Below are 20707 nucleotides of genomic sequence, written 5' to 3' on the forward strand. Positions count from 1 at the left end.
CAGGTGTACAACAGGTGCCTACTTGTTTTTCTTAAATTTGGAACTTGGCTCTTAACTCCCTTGCAGCCAAACAGAAAAGGGAGTTAGCAGCTATTAAATAATTCCGCTTTTAAGTCAGGAGAAGCAAAGTTATTGTTAATCACTGAATTATAAACGCTTTTTTTCCCCTATGACTATAAATTCTTTAAATTGAGAAGGTTTTTAAAGAAGCACGTATTATTGCGGGAAAGGATCAATTGTGTTCCTATTGTATATGTAGTAACAAACTTCATGTGGCTTCATAATAGCTAACATTTATTATTATTTGTTACTAAGCACTTACATATACTTCTAATTTAAATTTTACAATGACTTTTTAAAGGAAGAACTGTGATCAGCTTCCTCTTACTAATGAGGAAACTAAGGCTCAGAGAGGTTTGGTGGGGGAACCAGAAATAAACGCAAGCAGTGTGACTCCAGAACCTCCATTTTTAACCACTATTCTATGCTGCCTTTGACCTAAAACCGTTTGATAGTTAAAAAGGATGTAAGATTAATTAATAAAATTAAAATTTGTGTTATATATAGTACAGGTCCATTCTTCCTTCATAATGTTCAATGTCTTCATTCCTTTATGCCATTCTGTTGAAATTGCATTCTCCTCTCCCCAATAACTTCCTAATGGCCAATGTAATTTTTTTCCGTCTTTATCTCATTTTAAAATAGATATTTCTTACTAGAACAATATAAAATATGTGTTATATTCTCAGATGAAATTGGCTTTGCTAAGGGTTTTAGATTAAAATGTTTTTGTTTTTGTTTTTGTCTGCACCCGGTCTTAGTTTCAGCAGGATCTTTAGTTGCAGCACGCGGGATCTTTTTTTAGTTGCGGCATGCCAGATTTAGTTCCCTGACCAGGGAGGGAACCTGGGCCGTCTTCATTGGGAGGTTGGAGTCTAAACCACTGGACCACCAGAAAAGTCCCAAAGCATATGCATTTAAATCATTTCATGAATCCACATATTCATGAAGAGCAAAGGTCATTTTGATAACCACTAGTGTTAGTCTCTCATGAATAAACCAGATGTTGCTGGAAATATGCAGACAAATTCTTCCCAGTGATCCCTTACTCCCATCTTCAAAATCATAATGTATCTTAAATTTTACTAGTAATGAGAATTTAATTGGTTTTAAACACTCACCTTTCTGGGTTTCCTGTTTAAAATGTATCATTCACTGCCCTCCCTGTTAGGGACAGTATGAAAAGCTAGATATAGTCATAGAGGCAGGAGATGGAGGCATGAAAACCTGGTGGTAGATAACTTAAGTACTTCACCATCTTAAATGTGACTTGATACCCACTATATGTTCATATTTTATTTATAGTTTGCTGTGGAGGCGATTTTATACAACTCAGTTTTACAATATAAGCCTAACTTAATTGGTAGGCTTCCCAGGTAGTCTATACAAGTTGGAAAGCACATCAAAATCACATACATACATATGTGTATATACACACACACAGAGATATACGGTTGTTTGGTTATATAAAATAAACATAAATGCAAGCTGAAAATAACCAATCAGAAAAAGACCCTCAATTCTAAAGGTGGAAAAGTAATTTAAAATACCATTTTACTTTTCACCATAAACCTTTGCATTTGTCTCAGGATTTATTGCCCAAAATGACTTACCTTTATTTCTCATGAAATAAGAATCCACCTTTATTTATCTCAGCTTTTATTTATACATTTCTTTTAAAGTATTTTTATTTTTACAAAGACGCCATCTAGTGGCTTTATGAAATCAAGCATTTCAAAGTATTTCCCATTGTTACTTCATGCTAAAATGCAAATGAATGAATCAGAAAAAAATATTAGAATAATTTAGACCAAGGACCTGAAAATTATTCTTTAGAAATTATCTGTAAGAACTGAATTTGGATCATAATACCTTTATGAGCTTGTTAAGAGACTGGAAATACAGATCCATAGTCCCTTTTCTGAAAACTTAAGGGACAGATGTGTTTGAAATTCAGGTTTTTTTCAGATTTTTGAAAGGTAATATGGACAAATACTGTATATTCTGTAACACCTTCAGTGGGTCTGGGGAAGTACTCCAGAAGCAAATACATTAATACTTCTGTAACAAAATATATTCATAATCACATTAAAGTGGGATAAAGACCATAAACAGTCTTTTCTCAATTCAGGTCAGGGTTTGCTTCCAAATGAATTATTAAAACACTTCCCGTTTTCAAACATTTTTGGAGTTTATAATTTAGATATGGAATTGTGGACAATATTTTACCCTAAGAAAAAGAACCAACCCTCCAGTCACAGAAAAAGAGAGTTAAGTGAAATATTATCATAAAATAGTAATGTTTACCTTTAGAAATGCCTAAAATGTTCACCTGAAAAAGAAACCAACATATTTGAAGATTATGAGAAATCTCAAAAAAGAATCTCTGCAATGCTTTTCATTTAGTCATGTATAGAAAGAAGCGAATTGACCATTCATATCATGTACGCACACAACAAAAAATAAGCAATATAAAACGAAAGACCACTTTGAAAATTCTATGTTACCAATGTGTGGCAAGTTAAATTTGAGTTCTATAGTACATTCCAAAAAAAATTTTTTTTAACTTTGGTTTTCTATTTCTTGTTTCTATATATGATTTGCCATGTTCCCTTTCCCCTGCCTCTGTTTATGAAACCACGTGTTGAAATGTCATCATTCTCAGCCCAGATCCATTGTGTGACTCTTTTTGAGCACTGTCGACCCTCATTAGACATGTAATATGAATAAGAAACAAACTTTTGTTGTATTAAGACACTGGGATTTAGGGGTAGCCTATTCTAATTCACTATTTTTCTCATATTTTCCTTCACTAAGGAGAGTTTTGGCTAATTACCTCTAAATGAAAACATTCGAATAAATTTCTTCAGTCCCCATAAATAATTCAATTTCTGTATCACATTCCCACTTTGATTTTGTTGGGGAAGAAGAAATTTTCCTCTACCCTTCCAGAGTCTTCTGCCTGGTCAAAGAATTAGGTTGACATGAGACAGATTAACAAGAGAAAATCACACAAATTTTAATAACACATAACATGGGAGAGACCCAGGAAGACTGAGTAACTCACCAAAATGGCTGAAACCCTCACATTAAATACCATCTTTAGCTAAAGACAAGAGGATGTTGTGAGTAGTGGTTTGGGACTTCAGAGGGGAGGAAGGCATTTCACAAGGATATAGAAGAGCGAATGTTTGGTAAATAAATGTTTGCTGGGCCATGCAGAGACAATGGAACACGGAAGTTTTAACAGACTTTGCTAGGTTCCTCCCTGTCTATACACCTAGTTCATACTATAGTTATGTATGGTGATAGCTTCCTTCAAAATTTCTTCCTGAGTCTTTTAGGCCTTGATTGTTTTCAGCTCAAAATAATCTGCATACCACAGACATATTGGGGTGGCAAGTTTTGCTCCCCTACAATTTCTTGTGAATTCTATTGAAAATAAACCTCTTCATTCTCCTCTAAACCAAACTCCTATCTTCTCATTTACTTTTTTCTCCATTGTAATTGTAGTATAGACTGCCATCCCACCAAGTACTGAGTTTCAAAGGAAATTCTGAACTAAGATGCAAAATACTACTCATGGTATGTTTGGTGATTCGTTGCTTTACCCTAGACCCCAGAACACACTTGCATAGGCAGTTTCTTTAACTTCCATTTGTCTATATAGCCCTTGAGAGTGGGAGTAAAAAGAAAAGGCTGATATTAACCTATATGTGGGAATTTTCTTCGATGGAGCACTGTTGATTTTCTCCCTTTGAAGAAAAAATGTGAGGGTAGCAAACTGCCCTCCAGTGATTAAGAAGCCTGATATAGATAACTGGGGACGTGGCAAGGGTTCAAGCTCTAGTCAGTCCTCTCTTCAGTTGGAGAACACGGTAGGCAAGGTCCTGCAAGACCTGAAGATCTTGGCTTTTTGAGAAAAGTGAAAGTGATCTTCAATTTCATGGGAGAGTTCCTGGGTAAACAGTAGAACACAGACTCTGGAATACTGTCTTGGCTGTTAGAAGGAATTAGAAGAGCTGGCCCAGTGGGAAGGCCCATTTGAAAAGCCTGATGAAGCATCAGGTAAAGAGACTTAACTTCTGAAGGCAACACAGCAAGTCTTCCCATTGTAGTAGGTCCTAAATTCAGCTACTTAAGAATCTGGTGACAAGAGTCATGTGGATTTGAGGAAGCTCTCACCTGGACCCAAGTGAGAGGCAGGCAAACCGGCTAGGTTGACCAGCTGGGTTGACCTGGGGAGAAGTTGCCCTGCACTCCACTTTGCAAATGTGGACGAGGCAGCCCTCAGGGACCCTTGCACTTAAGAGAGCTGGCCTCAGGGCCTCTGGGGCCCCTCCAGCTCAGAAATGGAGGCTGACAGGTTGCTCACCCCTGCACCCACCAGCATCACAAGAATAATGTAAGCTGCCTGATCTTCTCCATTTGATAGATTTGACAGAAGATTGCTTTCCTTTTTATCTAGTATCCTAATATTCATGGCTGTGCTCAAAAATAAATCTGCTTTGCCTTGTAACCACAAAAAAGCTCAATTAGCTTCACTTCTCTAACTATACTTTAGGATTAGAAAAGGAAATTAAAACAGAGATAAGCTTCCTTACTTCCATCCTTAATTCTGAGGGAAAGGAGTCAGGGAGTGGAATAATGGGGAAGAGGCAAAATGACACCTGAGGTCTGGCAGCACATGATGGCTGCCACTGCTGGCATGATATCCTTTCTATTCAGAAAGGCAGACAACTTCCCAGCTTCTCCTGATCAGAAAGGATGGCAACCCTCAAGGCTGAGCCATATCCTGTGTGCCCAGGATAGCCATGGCTTATACCTATTACTCTTATCACACTTCCTTTCACTCTCACAATCATTACACAATGAATGAAAAATTATATGCTTATCCTAGATATAAGCCATTTTCATCCCAAAGGAAAGAATGCCAGAAATTTGAATATTCTGCACTCAGTCCACAGACTGGAAAAAGGGGGCATCACTTTGCTGCTACTTTCTTCTTTGTCTGCAAAGCTCAAACTGATTAGCTTCTTTTTCTTGAGGTGCCTGGATTAGGGTGATTTACTTGAATGAGACCTATGAGGAGCCCAGGGAGACTGAAATGGGCCACTCGGAAAACTACTCAAATTAGTCTAGAAGCCACTCAACAACAACTGAAGATCTTTAAATAGAAGAATCAGCTGCAACAGATCAGGAAAGGTTAATCTGGAAGTTTATAAAAAGCACCTGGAAAACATCTGCAGCCATAAAAACAATCAGGTGTAAGATTATAGGGGCAGTTGGAATGGCAGCTAGGAAGTGTAAAAGAGTGGACCACACAGTGATGTCTTTAAGATACCTATCCCATTAACATTATCTGCCTATGATCCATATGAAGATTTCTGTACAAAATGAAATCCAGTTTATTACTTTAGTTTTTTACAGGTACTTTGACAGAAAAAGTTAAGAAAGCAGATCTACATTCTTTTTTTTTTAGATCTACATTCTTTTGGTGCAGTCCAACCAGTACAGGCAGGAGGGACAGCATCCCAAGAATATTCATAAAAAAATATAATGTTTAGGAGCATGAGTTCTGGAGCAAGACTGTCTAGGTTCAAAAGTTAGCTCCACATCTTACTATGTAACCTTGGGTATGTTATTACACTGTCTCTTTGCCTCAGTTTCTCCAGGGTTCCCATGTTGCCTAATTGCAGGGGAGCACTACTTGCAACTGAATTCTGGTTTCTTTTTCTGGAAAAATTTGCAGCATCTGACTCTTAAGAGTTGTAATGCAGATCTAATGAGTAACATTAGTCAAGTACTTAGAAAATTGCCTTTTCTATTAACAAACATTAGTCATTATTATTATTACTATGACTACTACTGCTATTCTACAACTAGCATTCTAATTTCTGATGTAAACATCGTATAAGGTCCCCTTTTATTAACAGCCACAGGAGCTCTGCTGGTGAAATATATAAGATGCCAAGGATCATGGGAGAAATGGAGCTGGAAGTATGTATCAAGTCACCTTTCTGTTTTCATGTACCCAAAGGACCTGAAAAAATTGTTGGCCAGAAAAATAGCTTGAAAGCACCTATGCAAACATGCTTTAAGATCATATATTTTGACCTCAGTAAAATTATATATTAAAGCAAATGGTTAGAACTGAAAAGGAAGATATAAATCATAAATTCTACTTCTTTTACAGAGAAGGAAATAAATAGGTTCTTTTGAGAAACTGACCACGTGCCTCGACTTAAGTCACTGAGTTCACGGTAGTGGCTAGAGCCTGGGAATGAGAGCCCCTGGACTCGTCCCCAAACACTTTTCCCACTTCCCACATAGAAGCGTCCTCTTGCAGTCTGACTGCTAAAAATTAACTCAATCCACTTTAAATATTCCTTTAGCATTCAATTTGCATCTATATAAGGGGAGAAATATTGTAAAAAAAGAAAAATACATTTTTTTCCCTCATTCCAAAAATTCTAAAAGGTTCTGTTTGGCCACAAGAGATAGCAAAACACATATATACATGCACACATACACACACAAGAAACAAAAGTACTTTGTTCTTATCTTTGAAGGTAAGAACTACCAAATTTAAATACTTAGAAATGATAGGAGGCTAGGTAGAAAAGGTGAGGACATATGAAAAGTAATTTTATTTTTGTTTAACCTTAAACTTACCAAACTACTTCTTTCTTTGAACAGCATTTATCTTGTCTGATACCCAGCTGCACTCATATTGGAAATTAGTGAAAACTACGTAATGATTCCACTTTGAAGTTATAACCATACAACTAAGATGTTTTGAATATAAGCCTATCTGTAAGTCAGATAAACTTTAAGAACTCTTAGTGTCTCTTCTTTTACAGAAATTCTATCTCTATCCTACTGTACTTCAGTTGATCAAGAAAACTAAAGGCAAAGGGCCAGAAAGCTAACTTCCTTAAAAATGAGACAAAAGGAAAAGTTTTTCCAACTACCACTATAAAGAAAAATTTTTCTTTCAAATACCAAATCAATTTTCTCAAGTGTACAATGAATTCTAATTTGATAGGTATTTTTCTTACTACTTCACTTCAAACAGTGACCTATACATTTGTTTAAACAATAATAATAATTAGGTACCTTTTATGTTTTTTCAGAATAAAAAAAGTTAAATGATGTGTTGAAGATACTACTAAAAATACTTCACCTTTTGAATATGGCCCCTGCATTGGAGATCTATAGGAATTTTTCCAATTAACTTTCAAATCTTCCCACAACATTTCTGTTTTGAAAAATATTTTTGAAATAATTTGAATGAATGCTCTACAAATCAAAAACCGATTCACAAGTCCCTATTACATAATCAACGATTTTATCAAGTTTCCTATATATGTTCTGTATCAGTTTTCTTGACTATAAGATGTCAATAATATGGAAATATTTTTAATAGAACAGAATATTTAATTACATCAGTTTCCCATAAACACACAAGTCATTTAATGATGTTTATATTGGCCATTTCCACTGGTTGGCAAGAGGCTCTTCCACTAAAGGCTCCCATGGTCTCCATTGCACCATTTTTCTTGCCAGACTTAGTTCATTTTCAGCCTGTTAATAAGAAATTTTTAAAAGATCATTTGATTGTATTGTCTAATAGATATTTATCACAGCTAATAACTGAAATATAAACTAGTAGAGCTACTTCTTTCATATTAATACATAATAAGCTGTTCCACCATCACATGTTGAACATCATTAATTTAATTACCTTAATTCTCACAGCTACACAATCATCATGAGTAAGAAAGGATGGCTTTTGATTTCTTCTATTTGATTAAAATTTGCTTTTATAGTGTTCAAAAGCTTAGTTGGTGAGTTTTTGATCTTAATTGTCTGTTTCACCATTTAGACTACAAATTCTCTGAAGAAGTATGTCTCTTAATCTATATTAATGGCTTTCAAACTTTATTTTACCATGGCCCACTGCTTAAAAACATTTTTTTTTAACTAAGGGATCCACAAGATACACATACAACTAAAACAAAACTAAAAATATCATCACCTTTACTAGCTGTCATACACTCTATTTTCTATTGAATGTAAAAAAAAAAAATACTAGTCACAATCCACCTAAACTGATTTCATGATCCATAATCCTTTAGACACACAATCTGTAAAATTGTGATCTGTGAAGTGTAAGAGAATACAATAGTTGTATTTTTATTGATCAATCAAATCAATTTCCTTAATCAGATTATGTTACATTTAATTTTTCCTCTCAAACACAATTTACAACACATTTAACAAATATATTTTAGCTATCTTTTTTTTTTAAACATCTTTATTGGAGTATAATTGCTTTACAATGGTGTGTTAGTTTCTGCTGTATGACAAAGTAAATCAGCTATACATATACATACATCTCCATATCTCCTCCCTCTTGCAGCTCCCTTCCACCCTCCCTATCCCACCCCTCTAGGTGGACACAAAGCACCGAGCTGATCTCCCTGTTTAGCTATCTTCTTATTTCACATTTTTTCCACAGCAAAAAGACCTATGACAACTCTGGCCAACTTAGAAGAAGAACACTGTTGAACACTTGTCAGGACATCAGAGAAAGAATTCAAACACAGAATGAATGCTTAGTTTCTATCAGAGGCTATAATTCTCCAGTTAAAAGGCAATGCCTCGGGACTTCCCTGGTAGTGTAGTGGTTAAGACTCTGAGCTGCTAATGCAGGGGGCCTGGGTTCGATCCCTGGTCCAGGAACTAGATCCCGCATGCATGCTGCAACTAAGAGTTCGCATGCCACATCTAAGGAGCCGGCAAGCCACAACTAAGGAGCCCGCGAGCCACAACTAAGGAAAAAAAAAAGGCAATGCCTCATTTATGCCAGTGGTGCGAAACAGCCAATCTATGTTTAGCAGCAACAGTCTAAATGTATATAAACAATGAGTTAAAAAGAGTAGATAAACAGAAATCTGGGGGTAGAGGTATTTCCTAATGCTGAAATGAGAAAATACTGATTAAAACAATCCCTAAGGATGACTCTCTCTCTGAATGCCCTTTGACTTTTGTCTCTTGAACATTCATGCCTTCTCTATGCCCCCAAAAAGTCACTGCATGCTTAGGAGGGTTCCTACCCCCGAACACCACCTAAGTCAGCCCTACTTCAGGGAGCTGGACTCAGCTGGCATGTGGTGCCTGTAACCACTCCCTCCCTCTTCTCCGGCTTCCGACACACTACCCTTTCCTCATTCCTCTCATATGTCCCTCTAGAAATGGGCTGTCCAGTACGGTAGCCACTATCTACCTGTGACTACTGAGTGAGCACTTGACATGTAGCTAGTTCAAATTCAGATGTGCTGAGAGTATAAAATACACACCAGATTTTAAAGACTTAGTATAAAAAAAAAGTAAAATGTCTTAATTTTTTACATTGATGATATGTTTCAATGATATTATTTTAGATCTACTGGGTTAAATAAAGCATTATTAAAATTTAACCTTAGCATAGCACATGAAAATTTGAGAACTGCACAGATAACGTAAAAGTACTTAATGTACCCTAAGACTATAACTGCATGATAAATTAATGTACTAGCTAAACTAAAGTTATGATCAAAGTGAAATCAGGTAAAGAAAGAGGAACAGAAGGAAGACAATAATAATAAGTTTGCATTAAATTCCCATAACACTTTATCTAGTACCATATCCAACCTGGCAAATGAATAGGAAGGCCAAGAAAATAGGCCTCTGAATGACTGAAACAGTCTACATTTATAGAAAGCTGTCTGAATACTCCATTCTTCTTTTAACAGAGCCATCTAACAATTCTTTCAAATTTATATATTATGTCTATTGGTAAGAGATTTTGATAAAATCAAGCAAGAAAATGTAAGAAAAAAATGTTTACTTTTTTTTAAATATGAAAAACGTAAAAATTACATGAAACAGAATTAAACATTTATCAGACCCTTATAAGGGGAAGACATTCTAAACCTATATATAATATTGGGAAGGAGGGGAGATTAAAAGGGGAGTGGGCAGAGGGAGAGTGATTTGACCAAGTAAAAAATTTTAAAACCTCTACATATGGGAGAGAATAGTTAAAGTCAAAAGGCAAAGAACAGACTAAAAAAAGAAAAAAAAAATATAGCAAAAATTTAAGGTTAGTATCTTTTATTTGAAAAAAACCTCAAAGAAATATATAAGAAAAACACTAAAAACAAATGACAGCGTAAAAACCTTAATATAAATTACAAAACACAAAATACAAAAACATATTTTAAGAATTTAACCTTCAAGAGTCAAAACTACATTTTAATTTTATGACTCAAAAGATCTATATTTTTCCATATTAAAAATATAGTAACCCTTTAAAATGTAAAAATATATGTATCTAAAAAGATAATTATTCAAATAGCAGTAATACTGTGTTACTAATTTGAACTAAGGGAAGGCTAACAAGAACATGCTAATTAAATTCTAAACTTCCAACAAAAGCCTCATAAATTCAAATTATAATCAATGATAAATATTTAACTGACATACATATGTCAGAGTATGCATTTTCTTATGTGGTTAGTCTTCTATTGGATGAATTGATATAAATTAAAAAGTTTAGTTTTCCTTTCTTTCTGGAATGTGAGTTTTGTACCTCTATAACATTGTGCCTTTGAACATTTGAAGCTAAACATCTGAATATTCAACTTTTCTTTACCTGAAGAATCACCTCTTCTATTTGGCCTCCCTGAAGTTGCTCTTCTAATTTTTTAACATTTGGTTCCTATAATTTAAGGGAAAAAAAGAAAAAAATAGTTAAAGAAGCACAAAAAGCACTTAATATGACAAATATAATTAATTTTTCTTTCATTGTACCCTTGCTAATTTTTACCAAATATCTGGCTAAGAGCCATTTCATCTCTCTACTATTTTATTGCTTTTCTGTCTTAATATTAAAAGTGTTAAACGTTTATTGATGTGCTTATCAAGGGTAAGAATATGTTTAATTCAGTTTTTCTAAAATATGGATTTTAAAATAATACTTTATTTTCTTAGTACTTCCTATATTTCCTCTTAAGCATTAGCATTAAAAATAAATGCTACCCTATGACCCAGAACTCTACTCCTAGGTATATGCCAAACAGAAATGCATAATACATTAACCAAATGACATGTTCAACAATGTTCACAGCAGCATAAATTACATCCCCAAACCAGAAACAATCCAAATGACCATATATAAGAGAATAAATGAATAACTGTAGTATTTGAATATAATAGAATATTATAGAGCAATGAGAATGAACAAATTACAACTATATGCAACAACATAGATGATTCTCTCGAACATATTATTAAGCAAAAGAAACCAGACAAATACATATTGATGATTCCACTTATAAAAAGTTCAAAACCAGGCAAAATGAATCTGTGGTGTTAGAGGTCAGAAGAAGTTATCTTCAGGAGGGTAGTAACCTTGAGAAGAACAAGAAAGGGTTTTGGCATTCTGGAAATGTCTTCTTTTTTGATTTAGTGTTGACATGTGTGATTACTTTGTGAAAATACATCAAGTTCTATGCTTATAATGTCTGCACATTTCTTTATGTACATTATTCTTCAATAAAAGGTTACCTGAAACTATCACAACATTGTTAATCGGTTATACTCCAATATAAAATAAGAAGTTAAAAAAAATAATTAAAAATAAAATAGCCACTGTGCTTCCCCACTTTGACTCCAAAAAAAAAAAAATGTTAATATAGTAACTAGAACATTCAAAGACATATATTTATTTTCTAGTAGACCAAGCTTTTTGAGAGCCAGAAACCATGATCTATATATACACATGCATATGTAAATAAGGTGTAAATAGGGTAGCTTCTTGGCCTATAAATGGAGTGAAAAGAGGGAGAAAAAAAAAGTTACTTTCTACAGGAATTGGCATCTGTCTCAGGGCATCTGCTGGCTGACCCAAGATATCTCTATGGCTTGCTCCTCCACTTCCAACCAAGTCTTTGCTCATACATCTTCTTCTTAGTGAGAACCATTCTGATAATTTATATTGTGGTAGGCTGGAATAATGCCTCACAAACTGTACATGAACTAATCCCTGGAATCTATGAATGTTACTTTATATGGCAAATATTTCACAGATGTGATTAAGGATCTTGGAATGGGAAGATTATCCTAGATTATCTGAGTGAGCCCTAAATACAATTATAGGTGTCCTTATAAGAGAGAGGCAGAGGGAAATTACACATGGAAGAAGAAAAAGTAAAGACTGGAGTGACTCAGCCACAAGCCAAGGAATAACAAAAGCCACCACAGCTGGAAAAGGCAAGGAATGAATTCTATCCTAAAGCCTCCAAAGGGAGTACAGGCCTGCCGACACCTTGATTTTGGCCCCTGATACTAATTTTAGCTTCCAGAAATATAAGACAATAAATTTCTATTATTTTAACTCACCAAGGTTGTTGTAATTTGTTACAGCAATCATAGAAAACTAATACATATTGTAACACCCCTCATCACCCTCATACACACCATTCTTCCTTCTTCCTTCTTTAATTTCCTTCACTGCACTTACTATGTTCTAACACACTAATGGAATGTACTTTTTTTTTTTTTTTTGTGGTACGCGGGCCTCTCACAGTTGTGGCCTCTCCCGTTGCGGAGCACAGGCTCCGGACGCGCAGGCTCAGCGGCCATGGCTCACGGGCCCAGCCGCTCCGTGGCATGTGGGATCTTCCCGGACCGGGGCACGAACCCGTGTCCCCTGCATCGGCAGGCGGACTCTCAACCACTGCGCCACAGGGAAGCCCTGGAATGTACTTCTTTATTCACTTATTTTTCCTATTTATTTCTTTGGCTCCCATCATTAATGTATAATCTCCAAGGCAGGGATTTTTATGTTTTGTTCATTGCCATGTAGGCACTAGCTTCCATGCCCAGAACCATACGTAGCATATGATAGACATGCATTAAGTGTTTCTTGAATAAATACAAAGTAGTTAGAAAAGAGAGGGAAACAAAGCAGATGAACATGTTTGAGAAAGACTGTTTAACTCAAAATGACTGAGCTATGAAGCCAAAAATTAATAACAAAACAGGGAAGCTGGTCACTGTCACGATACCCAGGAGGGAGAATGCAGAGAAGGCAAGGAATATTCAACATTATTTTCAACTCAGGAAAAGCCTGTGTTGGGAAAACAATTCAAAATTTGTCTTACTTAAGTTGGGTCAATAATGTGAGTTTTATTTACTAATGGCATAATGCCACCAAGCTTAATAAGGTACCATGTACTGAATGCTCACTATATGCTTGCACCTGTGTTAAGCACTGTACATATATAACCCATTCAGTCCTAACAACAAGTGTTCAAGGCAGGTATTATTATATCCAAGTTATAGATGAGGGAATTGAGACAGAGAAAATGGGCAATATGCCAACTCACAAAGTAAGCATTAGAGCTGAGATGAAAATTTTGGAAAGACCACAAACCAATGCTTTTCACCACTATGCTATTACTATCTCCCTAGTATAATCTGAAAAAAATATTTACTTTTATTTCCATTTTAGACTTAGACCCTTTATAATCATTACAATATTCCCTGAAGATTCCATGGCTCTATGGGCGGGATTAAAAATCTGTGTTAATTTTATCAAACAGCATTCAGCAATATAGCTATTACATAGCGCTTGGTGTTTTTAAAAATTATTTGTATACAGCCTTTTGGATAAACAAATATTTCTAAGGACCTTATTAAGTGTCAGGCACTAAGCTAGATTCTTGGGATAAAAAGATGAATGCAATTCACAAGTAGTTTATGGACTAGTACAGAAGACATAAAAGGCTTCACAGAGGAAGTGATGGATCTTGAGGACTGAGTAAGAACTGCCTGGCATACAAGGTAAGGGTATTCCAGGAAGAGGGAAGAGAAAATACAAAGAAACCAAAAATAAAATTGCATGGAACTCACATAACTGTCAGAAGTCTGGTATTACTGAAGTATAGTGTACAAAACAAGAAATGACAAGATAAGACTGAGAAGATAACTTAGAGCCAGACCTTGGGGGGGCTTCCATACCATGCTAAAGACTTCATTCTATAAGCCAGTGGCTCCCAAACCTGGCTATACGTCAAAATCATGCAGATAAAGGTAGCTAGATGAGTTTCACACAATCAGCCCAGCATAAATCCTTAAATTCAGCCTTTGAGAAACACTGAACAGGAAACCACAGTAAGGTTTTAAGCAGGAAGATCTCATGATCAGATTTACATATTGGAAAAAAAACTCTATTGGCAGTGTGGGGCATATAATGAAATATGATAGAACTAAACACAGACCAATTTAGTTATAAGGCAACTGAACAGCCTAGGTCAGAGAAAAGAATTTTAGAACTATTAAGTGAAAGCAATGACAGTGAACTCTTCTTTGGGTGACATTGGCAAAAGTAAAGGAAAATATAAGGATAAGTTTCCTTTTCCTTTTAAGGTAGGAAAAAGCTAAATACATTTTGAGGCTAACTAAAAGATGATAATAAAATGGAAGGCTAAAAGAAAAACAGAGAAGAAATGATTAAAGGGGAACACGGTTATGGAGAAGGAAAGCAGAGAATAAAAGACAGTTGAAGAGACTGACCTCATGAAAAGAAAAAGAAATTTCTTACTATGAGATGGGAAAAAATGCATAAGCCCATTTTCCTTAAAGAAAGATGAATTCAAAAGAAATGTTAATTTCCCCTTTAGAGACCTGTAATCTGTGAATTACTTCCAGAACTGCCAAGATAAGAATAAAAACTCCAAATCGAATTGCACCGTTTTGCCATATACCTGCAGAAAATGTAAGAATTCTCTCTGGACTACAGAGTTTGGTGATCTAATAATAAGAAAACTATATTAGGGCCACTTATTACATGTATAAGTGGTCCTAAACTTTTGGAGTTTATGAACACTATTTTGGATAATTACAAAAGTCCATGAAATAACTGCTAGTGTGGAAATTTAACAACAGTGCAATATAGTTTGGTATAAAAGAAGTAGCAGCAGTCTATTGTGTGCCTGTCTAGGGCCTTTGATTCAGAAGCTGTAAAATGCTTGTATTAGTCTTCCTGGGCTGCCATAACAAAATACCATACATAGACTGGATGGCTCAAAGATGAAAAATTTATTTTCTCACAATTCTGGATACTGGAAGTCCAAGGTCAAGGTACGACAGAGTCCGTTTCTGGTGGGAGCTCTCTTCCTGGCTTGCACACAGCGACCTTATTGCTGTGTCCTTACATCGCAGAGAATACGAACTCTCTGGTATCTCTTCTTAGAAGGACACTAATCCTACTGGATCAGTGTACCACTCTTATGATCTCATTAACCTTAATTACTCCACACTGCAGGGTTAGGGCTTCAACATATGAATTTGGGAGGACACAAACTTTCTGTCCATAACAAAGCTCAATATAATTTTTGGTAGTTAAGAGACTAACTTGGTCCTCTTCTTTTTATAACAAAGCACTTTTTAAAAGTTATTCCTGACAGTTGTTAAACACAATATACATATTTTTTTCGGTTTTGTTTTCATTCTTCTCTATTCTAAAACTAGAAAAATGAAATAAAGATTGATATATCTATAGATAAGAAGTAAAAGATCAATAAAGGATTAGACAGGTAAGAGAGATAAATGAAAGCTATAATGTTAACTTAAGGAAGGGACTTGATCTTATTCTTTCACTCCTGTATTTACAGTGACTGTCATATAAAAAGTACTCAATAAACAGGAGTTTGATGAATGAAAGGGAGAAAGGATGGAAGAAACGCACGGAGGGAAGGAGAATAGAAAGGAGAGTCTGCAGAATATGCAAAAAGTAATCAACTGAATTTTTTATTTTTTTTTTGTTAAATGTTGCATTGGATACCATACATCCAAGAAAACAAAATCAAGTTAGCTACTTACCGCTTTAACCATACTCAGCCTCTCATTTGTAATCTGTTCTGTATACTTTCTATATGCTGCATTTTTAGGGATTTGTCCAAGAACATCAAGAATCTTTGTATACAATATTTTTAGCCTCTGAAAAGACAAAAAATACAAATTTCCAGTTTAAAATGTCACCAAAGATTTAAAAAGTCTCACCGATTATTAAAAAAAAAAAATTCACAACTATTTTTTAAAAAAGCATTTAACTTTTCCTTGCTGCAACTTCTTCATGTCTATGCCTATCGATCCCTTTACAGCTTAGGAAAAATGTGAATATAAAGATGGAAACTTTTCATATTTGTATGTATGACAAAAGTTGTACAGAAGTTAAAGGTATGATAACAAAAATAAAACTGCATTCTAACTTATTGCTAACAATCTTTTTGGTAAATTAAATCACTTACTAAATCAGTATGTCTCAAATTGAGGTCCTAAGCACCGCAAATTCTGATTTTTAAAAAATTTTTTATTTGGATTTCTATAGAAATAGAAAAATATATAAGCAGTATATTATCAGTATGATCAAATTTAACGGAATGTAGTGATGATACTTCAGTGCTTATGCTTAGTGACTATGATCAAGTTGGTACGACGTGAAGATTTCACCACAGGCTCAACAGAAAAAAGCAGCAAGAAAACTGAGTCACTGCACATATTAAAGCAGCACATATTAAAGCACACTGAACTTAAAGGTCAATACAGCAGCCAGCAGTAAAGTCATACGATAAAAAGTTGTTATAGTAGACCCTAATTCACAGTTCATAAATATTAAGTATAATCATAAATATACATATGTGATGAGAATTTTTCATTATTTCTTTGAAATTTAATTTGAAATTTGTTTTAGTTTAATTGTATGAAACCGGAGATGCTAATACCTAATTTCATTCATATATGTTCACCATATATATGAATAAACGAAACCAACCTTAAGGGCCTCTAAGAATCATTTTTCTTAAAAAGTACTCTGCATATTTAGACATTACTTCTATATTTGAATATGATGTTCTGTAATAGAGGGTATTTTACTATACTAATGTAGAGCTTGTTAGATAACATATAATCTAAATTGTGTGTGTGTGTGTGTGTGTGTGTGTGAGTGTGAGTGAGGGGTGGTTTAGCCTCATTTCTTCTCAATTTTAGCAAAGGGCATGACAATAGAAAGGCCTGGTAAGAGACATGGATTCTAAAATGGGGATGTTAATAATATCAGCTTCATAGGATTTTGTATAACTTAGAACAGTACCTGGCGCACATAAGTTTCAATAAATGTTAGCATTATTATCCTATTGGGGAAAGAAGAGTCACATCAGCAGATGTCAGAGAAGGTTTCATAGAAAAGGCAGCATCTGGGATAGACCTAGAGGGATGGTAGGACTTAGACATTTGAAGATGTTAGAAAAGGCAATCTTACACATAGAATACATACAGAGGACTGAATGGCAGAAAATACAGGTAATGTAAAGTAATTATTATATAGTTCTATTTCCCTTGAACTGTGTTGTCTAATATAGTAGCCACTAGCCAAATTTGGCCATTGAGCACTTGAAATGTGACAAATCTGAACTAAGATGTGCTGTTAAGTGTAACTACACACTGGATTTTGAACATTTAGTATGAAAAAAAGACTATAAAATATCATTAATTTTTTATATTGATTATATATTGAAATGGTAATATTTTGGATATGTTAGGTAAAATAAAATATATTAACTTTTTCCTTATTAAAAAAAAAGTGACTCCTAGAAAATTTTGTACTACAAGCATGGTTTATATTTATGACTTGCATTATATTTTTATTGGACAGCACATGGCTAGAATATAGGACACAGAGAAAATGCTTTGGAGATAAGGTTGGAGAAAAAGCAAATCAGACTGTATATGGTTCTGCATGGCAAGTTAAAGCATTTGGGCTTTATTATGTGGGCAATTAAAAGATTTAGGGAAATTGTGATTAGATGTGTGCTTCAGAAAAATTAATCTGGCAGTAGTGAGTTAAAAGAATAGGATAAAGGAGCAACAGAGAAGAAGGCCAGTAACAAGGTTGTTGCAATTCTCTACACAAGAACAAGGGACTAAACTGTGGTAATAATAGTAGGACAAAAAAAGAGAGGTCATAATGGAGAGTTGTTATAGAAAAGGATCAACAAAATTCATCGCTGGAGTGAACATGAAGATAAAAGAGTGTAAGAGAAGTATCAACTATGATGTCCAATTCCCAGCCTGCAGAGTAGAAAGACTTTGATACCATCAAGAAAAATACTCCACAGTGGAAGAAACAGATTTAGAAAGGGAAAACCATGAGTTCAGTTTTAGACTATGAGTCTAAAGGCATTATGAACTCATAACGAGTACAAGACATTAACTCAACAAACATTAGTTACTGAGCACATACCATGTGCTAGCATAGTTCTAGCAGTGAACAAAAGAATAAAAAATTCCTGTCTTGATGATAACCTACAGTCCAGTAGAGAGAGACAACATACAAGATAAATCAGTAGAATACAGTCCGTTGAATAGTGATCTGGAGAACCACTGTAAGCACTTTTGTATTTAGAGTGAAATGGAAAAGCAGTGGTGAATTCTGAGGAAAGGAGTCACATGACTTGACTCACATTTTAGCAGGCTGACTTTTGTTGAAAAAAGATCAAACTGAGGCAGTGAAAAGCAGGGAGAGGCAGTTAGGAAGCAAATGCAATTATCCACAGCCATGATGATGGCGGCTGAGAATACGGTAGTAGAGGAGGTGGTGAGAAGTAATTAAAATTTGGATATAGGGCTTCCCTGGTGGTGCAGTGGTTGGGGGTCCACCTGCCGATGCAGGGGACACAGGTTCGTGCCCCGGTCCGGGAGGATCCCGTGTGCCACGGAGCGGCTGGGCCCGTGAGCCATGGCCGCTGAGCCTGCGCGTCTGGAGCCTGTGCTCCACAAGGGGAGAGGCCACGACAGTGAGAGGCCCGCGTACCGCAAAAAAAAAAAAAAGGATATAATTTGAAAGTAGAACCCAGAGGATTTACTGAAGTACCCAATGTGGGGTGTGAGAGAAAGAAAAGAATGAAAGATGATTTCAAGGCTTTTGACTGAGTGAATAGAAAAATGGAACTGCTGTTCACTGAGATGAGCAAACCTGAGAGAAGAGCAGGTTTTAGGGAGAAGATCAGGAACCCAATTTTGGGCATGTTAAGTTTAGGTTGCCTGCCTGACATCCAAGTGGAGATGTCCACTAAGTAATGAAATATACAAGACTTCCATAAAGGGAGAGGTCAGTGTGCTTGCCACGGAAACCCAAGAGTTATCAGTGTGTAGGTGGTATTTAAAACCATCGGAATGGGTCCAGACACCAACAGAGAGCAAATACAAATAGAGAAAAGACCCAAGAACAAAGTCTTAGAACTCCACCATTTAGAAGTAGGGATATGAGGGATAAGCAGAAAAGGAGAAGGCCAAAAGAAGTAGGGGAAAAAAAACACACCAGGAGATTGAGGTGTCTTGAAGCACAGAAAAGTGTTTGATGGACAGTGCCAGATAAGTCAAATGCTGCTATTGGGTTAATAAAGATGAGAAACGTGAGCTGACCATCGGATTTAGCAGCATGGTGACCTTGAAAAGAACAGTTCTGGCCAAGCCTGACTGGAGTGCCTTCAAAATGGATAAGAGAAATAGGAGACCGTTAAGTACAGGTAACTTTTGAGTTACCTGTAAAAGGGAAGGAAGGAGAGAAATGGTGTGATTATAGGAGGGAGGAGAACGATCCAGGGAGGTCTTTTTTTTTTTTTTTTTTTGATGGAAGAATGTCTGAATACTGACGGGAAAGACCTACTAGAAGAGAAAACTGATGACAAAAGGCGGCAACTGCTAGGCCGCTATCTTTCGTAATCGAAATTGTACAGAATCTAAGGCACCTAAGAAAAGGTAAGGCGGGGGAAAAGGTGGGAAATGGCGATACAGATCTGGGAAGACACTCGCAAAAGTACCAGTGAGCCACTAGAATGCCACGGAAAAACTCAACAAGAAAATGGTTTGAGAAAGAGATCATGGCAAAACAACCAAACAAAAACGTGGTACCAGATAAACCAAGTACTAAATACCGCTGTTGACTCCAGAGCTCACGCTGAGTTGTAATTTGGGGCTTGCAATATCCGTATCCCGTTAACCATTGAAGAAACAAGGTCGCAGGGTGCTAGGCTTCCTTGGAAACTCAGGAAGGAAGAAAAGAAGTACATACCTCGTGTGGACTCTCACATACAGCCAATCCCACAAGGCCAGTGGTCTGTTCAAAAAACAAAACACGATTCGTGCTGTTTACTACAATTCCCCGCGTACCCACGCTAAGACAAGCAAAACCACTACTGTTCTGGCTTAAACCGGCCTAAAACCAGCTACCGGTCTCTCAAAGCCGCTGGTTCGGAGTTTTCTTCTCCCTCTCCGATCGGAGCCGCTAAACTGGTCACCCCTAAGGGCAGAGCAAAATGAGTCCCCCAGAAGCACCGCCAAGCCCGTGACAGTTCCGGACACCACCCGCGGGCTGACTCCATCCCCACAGTCTAAATTCCGTCAGTGACCTCCACCCGCCTCACCTTCTTCAGCAAGCCCGCCATGACAGCGCCGAGCAACCAGGACGCGCAGCCCTCTGGGAACTCGCCCAGACCCGCTCAATCCACCACAGAGGCCGCCATTCCGTCACCTT

General features: G+C 36.1%; 2 protein-coding genes across 2 annotated transcripts in view; both read right to left on the reverse strand.

Moving 5' to 3' along the window:
• Positions 1 to 2385, reverse strand: part of IQUB (IQ motif and ubiquitin domain containing) — a 131226-nt gene extending 128841 nt beyond the window's left edge. The window contains exon 1 of the mRNA XM_079932475.1: positions 2368 to 2385. The gene's annotated coding sequence lies outside the window, so the exon portion shown is untranslated. The remainder of the gene's footprint in view (positions 1 to 2367) is intronic.
• A 791-nt stretch (positions 2386 to 3176) lies between these two features.
• Positions 3177 to 20680, reverse strand: NDUFA5 (NADH:ubiquinone oxidoreductase subunit A5). The gene is made up of 5 exons (XM_079931191.1): positions 20598 to 20680; positions 20246 to 20290; positions 15997 to 16113; positions 10763 to 10828; positions 3177 to 7647 (listed from the first exon to the last, which is right to left on the reverse strand). The coding sequence occupies exons 1-5, from the start codon at positions 20616 to 20618 to the stop codon at positions 7546 to 7548; spliced, it is 351 nt and encodes a 116-aa protein (XP_079787317.1). The 5' UTR covers positions 20619 to 20680; the 3' UTR covers positions 3177 to 7545.
• Between the last annotated feature and the right edge of the window lie 27 nt (positions 20681 to 20707).

Source organism: Stenella coeruleoalba, assembly GCF_951394435.1.
Source record: "Stenella coeruleoalba genome assembly, chromosome: 9".
Taxonomy (NCBI): Eukaryota; Metazoa; Chordata; class Mammalia; order Artiodactyla; family Delphinidae; genus Stenella; species Stenella coeruleoalba.